Below are 10000 nucleotides of genomic sequence, written 5' to 3' on the forward strand. Positions count from 1 at the left end.
TTCTTTCACCCACACTTATTCTCATCCCCAAACCCATCCTTCCCCCTCCCAACCTTGTAGCAGGGGGTTATGCTTCCGTTAACGGTAAGTTCTTTACTTATACAAACCCAGTGTATAATCTATCCATCACCATGTCATCTACGAGTCAACTGTAAAACTCACTCATTATTTTTGACTTGTAACGAATCATAGAACTTGTAAATGATATCCATTGCCAATTTTTTTTTTAACCAGTGATTAAACTAATCAACCTTATTGCACGATCCAAACAAAACAGCTCCTCATTCACTTACCCATTAACCGACATTTAAGGCTAACCATTAATCAAACCCTTAATCTGGCAGTCACCCCCAAACCTAATTTGGGTCTTTTTCTTGAGCCCTTGCTCTGAATCTAACCCAAGCATTAATCTTAGTGAGAATTCAAGCCACTAACTGCGGATGATGGAGTTGCGACCGATGTGTGATAGGCCACGGCGGCTCTGCAGAAGCACTGCCAGCGCTTGCCACCGGTGCCAGGCGCCTCAAGCCAACCTCACCCGTGCCAACCATGCCGGTGCCGGGCGCCCAGCACCCCAGCATGCTTGCCCCATCCCCACATGCCCGCGGGCAGGAGGGTAAGGGGCAAAGTGGAAGGCGGCGGCACGAGGGAGCGGGTGACTGGGGGTTGGGGATGGCAGGGAGTTCAGCCATGCTATGTATGTGCTGTGTTGTCTTTCATTCATTTTAATCATGCAAACACACAGGATCCTTTATAAGATGTTTGAAACAATTGTTTACCATAACGGAACGATTGCTGGAAGTGAGACTTTGATTCCTCAGAAAAAAAATTTTAGGCCCCTTTTTGTTTTTTTTATTTGTAAATGCAAAACCAATGCACACACATAACTCACACAGTGTGGAAAATTTTACAACCAAAGATGTGTGATCATTATTCCAAAAACAATACAGATTTCATCAATACCAATAACTGTGTGTGTGTGTGTGTGTGTGTGTGTGTGTGTGTGTGTGTGTGTGTGTGTGTGTGTGTGTGTGTGTGTGTGTGTGTGTGTGTGTGTGTGTGTGTGTGTGTGTGTGTCCTCCATAACTCCAACACTATAAAACTGAGCAGTCTGAAACTTTGCATGCATACTGAGAAAACTCCAAGGAAGTGCAAGAGTGAAAATTGGGTGTTTGGGTTAATTAAAACATCCCTTTTGAAGATAATTAACAGCCCTATTAAATTATATCCTTTAGCAAGTCGTCATCCTTGGTCAGCCCTTTATCAGCTTTCTGGGATCTTAATTCACCATTTTGTTTGGCCAATTCAAATGTGCCTTTATTTGTTAACATGATCTACTCTCACAGACTAAGTCACTCATGTAATCAAAATATTATATCTGATTTGAGAATCTTATCTCGTGGACTAAATAAGTATCGAAATCTGGAGTGAAATCTGAAATTTCTAAACAAATTAGTGATTGTTATTTTTTATTTTTTTTTTAGAACTAAGTATATTTATTTAAGCAACGCGTTAAAACTTAATTTTTTTTGACTGTTCGGACGATTATATTGAATAAAGAATGGATTAAGGAATGTGTAGAAAGTGTAACTTCATTGAGCGCAATGCTATGCTATCTAACCTGCTTTTGCAAGCCATGACAATACAGTCCACAGGAGTCCCTTTTTTTGGCAATTACGTCCACAGTTTGCTTTTTGCACTTTTATGCAATCTGCCTACATGAAAAAATAGCAGTTTTTTTTAGTCAGAACTGCTGCTGAGATCATTTCCACAATTCGTCTCAGGCTAAGAGATTCTTGAGCTGATTGTACGTGTGGAAATTAAATAAAGGCACAAACACTGGCATGGCTTTTTCGACGATTGAAGGAAAACGCCCTTCCTTCCCTTCCCCTTCCCTCATGCTTACCTCCTCCCAAAGCTACTCCACCCCTACAGACGACTCTGGGTGGTGTCTGGGTATTGTTTAGTACAATATGACCCGTTTGAATGTGTTGTTATAACGTACCCAATTTCATTCAATCCTGTACTACTGCCAGCATAAGGGGACCATTCCCCCCCCCACCCATGCTTTCCCTCAAGTCTCCCTATCAAATGCATGCCCAGAACACCCCCTTCGTCTCCCCCCCTCCCCACTTTCACCCATCCTCCTCGCTCCCTTCCCTCTCCCAGAGTGTATAGCAACGTGTGGTGAGATCTCATTCTCTTCCCCTTCCTCCCTCCCCCCCCAACCCACTTCCTTGCTCCCCTTTCCTCACCCCTCCACAATGAAGATGCCTCCTCCCACCATACAAATGCCCTCTCGTGTTAAGTACACAGGTTGAGTGCTTTGTGAGAACTATTTTCTGATTCCAGAGATGAAAAGAGAGTGTCAAAAGATCATCAGCTTTTAGTAGCCAAATTAATACAACAGCTTTCAAAGTTTACTTTTCAAGCCAAAATGAAAGGTTCAAATAAAAAAAATTAAAAAGTCACAGTGTTAGATTATGTTCAAGCTTGGTATTATGGAGATTATTAATATCTTTTTGTGGTTGTAAATTGCTTGGAATAAAACACCAAATTTAAAAGCCCTATCTCTCATTTGTTGTAATTATAGTCTATTGTAGTGAAAATAAAGTTACATTGTGGATTTATAAAAGAAGCTCTGATGTTTTCCACTTGTAGAACAAGCTGTCTGGCCTGGGTTCGAATCCCGACCCAGCTATAAACTGTTATACTGGCGTTTCATAGAGAGGGTGATTCATTAATGTATGTGCCGTCCCTCGGATGGATGTTAAATGGGCGCCTCATCTGTTAGCAATAGTCAGTGGATGTTAAAGATCCAAAGGTGTCCTTTGCGAAGGGTAGGCAAGTTATCTGCGGCACTATAAACATATGACAAATTCCTGCTCTCATTTATGGGGGCACTGCTTCAGCAGCCCCAGCAAATGATGCTACCCTGCTGTCATATGCTGTTTCCAAAATAAGAATAACTTGGAGAACGATGCAAATAAAGATTTGGGAAGAGGTGGAGGACAAGTTGAGGGGAGTAAAGGGGAAAGTTAGATTTGGTTGTGAATTGCATACAAATCCCTCTTGTTGGCTACAAACAGCAGGAGCACAATCGTAAACATCAGGAATGAGTCGCCAGAGCACGGTTAAACAGCAGGGTAGTGGTACGGATGTGGCCCACGGCCATGCAACGGAGTCTCTGTCTCTGTCTCCTTTCAACTCTCTTTTTCTTCTTTCTATACATTTTCTCTCTCTCTCTCTGTCTCTCTCTGTCTCTCTCTGTCTCTCTCTGTCTCTCTCTGTCTCTCTCTGTCTCTCTCTGTCTCTCTCTGTCTCTGTCTCTCTCTGTGTCTCTCTCTGTGTCTCTCTCTCTCTCTCTCTGTCTCTCTCTCTGTCTCTCTCTGTCTCTCTCTCTGTCTCTCTCTCTGTCTCTCTCTGTCTCTCTCTCTGTCTCTCTCTCTGTCTCTCTCTCTGTCTCTGTCTCTCGCTGTCTCTCTCTGTCTCTCTCTCTGTCTCTGTCTCTCGCTGTCTCTCTCTGTCTCTCTCTCTGTCTCTGTCTCTCGCTGTCTCTCTCTGTCTCTCTCTCTCTCTCTCTCTCTCTCTCTCTCTCTCTCTCTCTCTCTCTCTCTCTCTCTCTCTCTGTCTCTGTCTCTGTCTCTGTCTCTGTCTCTGTCTCTGTCTCTGTCTCTGTCTCTGTCTCTGTCTCTGTCTCTCTCTCTCTCTCTCTCTCTCTCTCTCTCTCTCTCTCTGTCTCTCTCCTCTCACCCCAGAAAATATGTGAGAGTTTGATGAAAATGGCAGATGTCCCATTCTCTTGATGGCTGATGGACATGCTGGGCGATGATAAATAGGCCATCACCAGGTTTCTGAACTCAAGTAAAAAGGTTCAACAGCCTGGGTGAAAAAGAAGCCATAGAGAGCAAATCTTCTTCTTCTTCTTCCTCTTTCGGCTGCTCCCGTTCGGGGTCGCCACAGCGGATCATCCATATGATCTGCATAGTGATTTGGCACATGTTTTACGCCGGATGCCCTTCCTGACACAACCCTGGTCGCCTCTTGCAACACAGGGATCTGGTACATCTATTTTAACCGGGGTATACACCGGGCCCAGTACACTGGTACTCATTTCGCCGACCTCGGAAGGATGACAGGCTGAGTCAACCCCCTGGTGTATTAATTCAGTGGCCCAACGGGGCTTGAACTCAGGACCTTTTGGATCCCAAGCCACTGCCCTAACCACTGCACCAACACCAGGCTATCAGCCATAGAGAGCAAATGAATAACACAAATTTTAAAGTGATTGCAGTTCTCACAATTTATTCTTTTTATTTTATTTTAAAGAAACAAATTATAACCTTCAAGAAATTTTATTATCATAAATTCGATGTGTATCGACTACCACATGAGGTATATCAACGATTCTATCTGGCTAAGAAAGTGATAGTAATTTGGGCACCAGCCGCAGGGATCTAAAGGAAGGTTTATCAAGGAAATCGTCATTATCTCAAAATATTTTTCAAAACAACCATTTTGCATCATGAGAAAATACACTTGTTACATCCCCCACTTCACCCACCCTCCTCTCTTATTGAGCAAATCTCATAATCTGCAGCACCTCCAACTCTACCACCTATCAAACGGCACAAGCCGATAGCTCGTATGATTTTTGTTCTGATATTACACACATGATGAACACGTATGTGGAAATTGCTTCTCATGGTATGCACTGCTTTGCTTCGCCTCGCCTGCCAGCTCTCCTCAAAATGTCATTAATTTTACTGTCACCTTTTTCTTTGTGTAGATTGTGCTGCTGTTCCTGTCCCTGCCAGTCTTTATAATGCCTTCTCTCTCGCAACCTTCCCATTGCCTTGTACTCTGCTCCCCCACATCTCTGCGCTCCCCAGCTTCACCCTTACCCCAATCACCCTGCACCAAAGCTGAAAGACAATTCGTGGCGGTTCAACAAATCATTGGAATACTAATCTTGGTGAAAGCAGATAAAGGATGGAATTTATCATCGGGAAAATTTTTTCTAAAAGGGGGTATGTTTACTGCCGTGTGAAATGAGGTGCGGCCAATGTTTCAAACATTAGCCCTTCGTTGGGGACAAAAAGCAAGGCTGTTTTTTTACCATCTCTCTGACGAAGACCTGTTTCTCAAAACCTCGAGGCACACCTCATTTCCCACGGCGGTCAATGTGCTCTTATTAACTTCGAATTCATGGAACTCAATTTCTGTTCAGCGACTTGGGCGATGCTGCTGCTTGCATTGGTCGATGTTCAAAAATGAATAACCACTCCATCCCGTTTCAATGTCTGTTTTCCAACTTTGCTTGCCTTGATCGTTTTTGTATTGTTCATGGCCTGGTGCTTGCTCCCCTCCCGGCCTATGCTTTCCTTCCAGGTTTTCCTCTCCCTCCTGTCACCTCTGGGATTCCAAGGTTTTTTTTCCCCCCCTTTGAGCTTTAGGGTTAGCCTGTCTTGGAGACTTGCATGCATTTCTTCACCATCTCCATTAGCCACCAAGCACCATAAGGCCCTAGCCTCTGTTTATTCAATGGCTTCCATTTTTCCAGCATACTATGTTTTCCTCTACATTTGATAGGATTTTGGATCTCTGACTTATTCATTTGAACCATCCCCTTGGCTCCCCAATCACCTTCCTACCTGTTTAAACCCTTAAAGCTGCCAATCTTTCAGGTTTTCGAAAAGTTCCTTTTACCCCCAATTATTTGTCTCCATACTCAATACCCGAATCGTATAAGTAAGGGATTAAAAACTGATGTGACAACCAAATGCCACTCAAGTACACTGGCATTTGGCTCGGATTGCCAGTTTGCCCAAAATTTGGCTCTTTCACCATGGGCGGAGTAAACTTCCATTCATCTCTCACCTCCCACAGGTGGCCTCAGTGATGGACATGTTGCCTCACTCTTCTCTGACAAATCAGTTGACCTCACCGTCCTGGCAGCTTGCGTCACTGCAGCCTTTGCCTTGGGTGCTGTGCTCTCAGGAGTTGGAGTTTACTGCTTCTGTGGGGGTGGCGGTGTTGGGGGTGACACCTCAGGACATAAGAGCTCAAGATCTACACTTCAAGCTGGCACAGCACTTCGAGGAGAAACTACATTCTCTGGGGCATATGGGTCTAGCTTAGGCACATCGCTCTCAGCTCTTGAGGTTTATGATGCAAAGGGTGACTGTGAAGATGAAGCATGCCCACCATTTCTCGCGAACGGTGCTGCCAAGGCAGAGCAAATTCGACTCGACCTTGGGGCATTACCCACACCCGAGGCAACACCCGTACTGCCACTGAAGAGTCAATCGAACGCTCCTCGGCATGCGGGAGCTTGGGAGACTGTGCATAATGCAAGGAATTCTTCTTCCTTCGGTTCATCGGTGAGCCGTGAGCTTGTGCAGCCCGTTCCACTCCCTCCACCTCCACAGTCATCTATTGTTGCCAGCCCTGAACCCTCTCTTTCTTTACGAGGTGAACAGAGGCTAGAGGATGTATTCAGGCATTTGGGCGAAAGCGGCCGCACACCAACAGGGGTTCCAGCAGAGGAACAGCAGCAACGACAACAGCGGCAGAGGCGTGCCCGAGCTCCTTTGCACGGTGCTGCCTCCTTGCGGCTGCACCACGTTCCTCCAGGCCGTGGATCCCCCGAGCCCCCGATACCACCGACCCGTGTCGACTCCGTGCAGACTGGTCTGGCCTTTCCCCAGCCACGCACCAGCTCCCAGGGGAGCTCAGTAGGGACTAGAAGCGTCGGAGGAACCGGCGGAGCTGAGGTGGCCCTCCCTCGTACTAATGCAGGACTCAAGCGGACGCATTCGCTGCTTCGACCGGAGGTGGCCATGGTCAGGCTGGCGAATACTGGGACTGCCACTTCAGCTGGGTCTGGGCCTTGTGCTTGATCGATTGCTCTCACACTCTCTGCAAAACCACTGCGTTTAAAATTAAAAGCAGTTTTTGTGGGATCACATGGCATGGATGGCAGAGATGTGTTCCGGAAGATCTTGCCCCCGCCTTGTCTCAACAACATTTCTTTGTTCACAACTCTTCTTTTACCAGCCTTACTCCAGCTTCTTGACCTTTACATTCATTTTGACGTCATCACCAACATCTCTTCAATGTCAACATTTTTACCTCAACTCTTCCCTTGCACCCCACTTCATCATAGATGTTTATTCTCATCACCTTCTTACCCTGTTAAGAGGAACAAGGCCTTTTGAGAGACTAGCTGCAGTCTTTGTGCCATTCTTTGAAAACGAAGCAGCCAATAAGTGAAAAGAAAACTGTTCTTCAGATGCTCTTCTTCCCTCATGACCAATGGCTGGCAGACTGGTCAGATTGATTTCTTTATTTTCTATAATTATTACTTTAATTTATCACGTGGTGTTTGAATCTGTTTATTGGTGTCATCATTAGTTTTTGTCCAACTTAATATTTTTTGTTAATAACAACATTGTGCAAATGTTTTCAATTTTAACTTATTGAGTGTTTATACCTTCACTGACTGTCCTTCTAGATCAAAAAAAAGAAAGAAAGAAGAATCTGTTTACTATTGTTCATAATTAATAATTGTTATTATTTTTCCTCATGTTATAATCATGTCACTTCAGCATTTCTCAGATAATCGCATCGAACCAAGTGCACTAAAATATAAAGTGTGGCGGTGCAGAGGGAGGAGCGGGAGGGGGAGGATGGAACGAGAAGAAGAAAGAGGGCACTGGGGTAGTGAGAGTCGAGATTCACTGAGGGGCGGTTGACAGGTGTTTGGCAACTGAAGTCACTGCGGGGGTGAAGAGTGCTGCTGCGACTATCCCAACGACAGCAAGGAGAGATTTCAAATTTCCACTCTGTTTTATAGATATTAGTCCTCCCTCTTCATCGCCGTCTCCATTCGATCTCGATGTTCATTTCCATGCCATCCGTGGTTAGCCCACACTCTCCTTCTCGGCTGCCCACGACTTCTCCCCTTCATAAACTCCATTTTGCTTTGTCTCTCCCTTTTTCGCCATCTTTAATGTCCTCCTGGCACGAAAGACATGTCTGCTCATTGTTGTCTTAATTCTTTTTTTATTATTTCTGTCCTTGGTGTATCCTCACATTCTAATAATTTATCTTTTGTTCCATTTCTCCTCCTATATTTGCTTATTGGTAAAGTGTTTGTGTTTGATTGCCTTTGCTGTTTTGGTGCTTTAACAACAACAACAACAAAAAACAGGAAAAAAAAACAACTAAAAACTACCTACTGGTTTAGCTTTTGCCAATCTCGTGTAAGTCTTACGATCAGTCTTGCCTTACGGGTGAGAACAGCGAGTCTGAAACGACTGGTAAAGACCGTTGTTGGTGAAAAACCTTCGCAAATCCACGTGACTGGTGCAGACTGCACCTTCAGAGGAGGGGGCTGGGGTTGGGGAGAGGGTCCATAGTACCAAGGTCCTTCTTCCCCTCCTTGTCCCGAGACTCCTCCTCACCACATCCTCAAAGTGTATTTCTCACACCGTTGGAGTGCAAACGGTGATATTAGACTCTTTTGAGAGCATCTTTTGGTCACATCACCCTTTGCTGCAAAAGGGTGAGTTTGTGCACATCATTGTGGGTACGCGATACATAACCAGCGATAACACACTTCGACGAAAACTGTTCAAAAAGTAGTGCAGCTCAACATTCCTGTTTTTCCTCTGCTGAAACATTTTTTAAAGGACTATATTTTGCCACTAAACTTGCACCAGTTTTTGGTATGTACCAGCCACCTGACATTTCCCATTCATTCCTTTTGTAGAAATCTTCCCCACCCAACCCTCCGACCCTGTTCATTCTCCCCCATTGTTTCACATTGAACAGCCGCTGATCATCAAGCCAGCATTGCAGGTGCAAGATGTAGCGACATTGGACATCAACACCCCCCCATACGAAACCCTCCACCCTTCATGCAACACCCAGGCAGCCAGGCCGAGCTTGTAGTAACAGCTGCCTGCCTGTTAGACCATTAAAAGCGTGTCAAAAAAAACCTCGCTAGCAAATCAGCTTTCATGGGCAATTTGAGCCTCCCTGGCGCCTGTCGCATGCTCTCGCTCCCTCTCCGTCCCTCTCCCCCTCCCCCCGCCCCCTTCTTTCCATCCTCCAGTTTAAATGCTCCCATTATTTATTAATGGAGCTTGGCAAGCATGATGGTTTGGAAGTGACAAAAAGCCATCACTCTTTCTCTACTTCCCATTCGTGTGTCTCTCTCTCTCTTCTGTGTGTCTTTCTTGTTCAGGTTGTGGGTGCAGTGTGAGTCCAGGAATCCTTTCCTCTTATCATAGGCCCAGCCTACAAGGTGTACTTTAGATGTCTGTACCACCATCTTCAAAGCCTCGATTCGGTGAGCAGCTTCTTGTTGAGCTGCAAACAGAGCTTGGCAAGGTCTTTGCCATTTTGACATTGAAATTCCCATTCGGAAGAAGTAAGAGGAGAAGGAGTGGAATCGATATATGCAGGAAAGTTGCGTTGTGGAGGGAAGATACTACCTTCCCAGTGCCTCGACTTGCCCTGTGGAAATTCCACCACGTTGGTCCTTGGCAGTTTGGTCGTGCAAGCCCACCATATGCCAGGCTCAAAACACCAGCATGTGGCCACTCGGGTGATAGCCATTAATTTGTGCCGGGGAAAAAGTCCCCCTTTCATGAAACGAAAGGAGTGAACATGTTCTTTGTGTTCTTCACCTAATGCAAAACTTTTAAATTTGTTTCGGTAGTTTCTCTGAAAGAACGGTTTGCACATTTTTTTACTTACTTTGAGCCTTTATTTTTGTACGTGTTTACCCCCCTCCTCCCAAGCCAGCACCACAATTTGTACTGTACCTTACTGTACACATTGGGTTGTTGTACAGTGTACTTTGCGCTGCTGTGCATTGAGCCGGTAGAATACTGCTACTGCAAACACCAACAGAGTAGCGTCATGAAGCTGACGGTACCCTGTGCGGAGTAGCGACCCAACCCAAGGTTACAGAAGCCATTATTTCTAT

At 45.3% G+C, this 10000-nt stretch overlaps 1 protein-coding gene across 18 annotated transcripts in view; it reads left to right on the plus strand.

The window, feature by feature from the left end:
- LOC147021507 (semaphorin-6D-like) overlaps positions 1 to 10000 on the plus strand; it is a 334361-nt gene that overhangs the window by 324231 nt on the left and 130 nt on the right. For 15 of the 18 annotated variants that reach the window (XM_085891490.1, XM_085891493.1, XM_085891494.1 and 12 more), the window contains 3 exons: positions 61 to 84; positions 470 to 616; positions 5890 to 10000. The exon at positions 5890 to 10000 is cut by the window's right edge and continues 130 nt beyond it. In XM_085891490.1, the coding sequence (XP_085747616.1) occupies positions 61 to 84; positions 470 to 616; positions 5890 to 6902 (1184 nt within the window). In that variant the 3' untranslated portion in view covers positions 6903 to 10000. The remainder of the gene's footprint in view (positions 1 to 60; positions 85 to 469; positions 617 to 5889) is intronic. The other 3 variants (XM_085891496.1, XM_085891507.1, XM_085891506.1) reach the window with 3 other exon arrangements.

Source organism: Eptatretus burgeri, chromosome 8, assembly GCF_056783735.1.
Source record: "Eptatretus burgeri isolate ZD-2024b chromosome 8, Ebu_testis_v1, whole genome shotgun sequence".
NCBI classification, from domain to species: domain Eukaryota; kingdom Metazoa; phylum Chordata; class Myxini; order Myxiniformes; family Myxinidae; genus Eptatretus; species Eptatretus burgeri.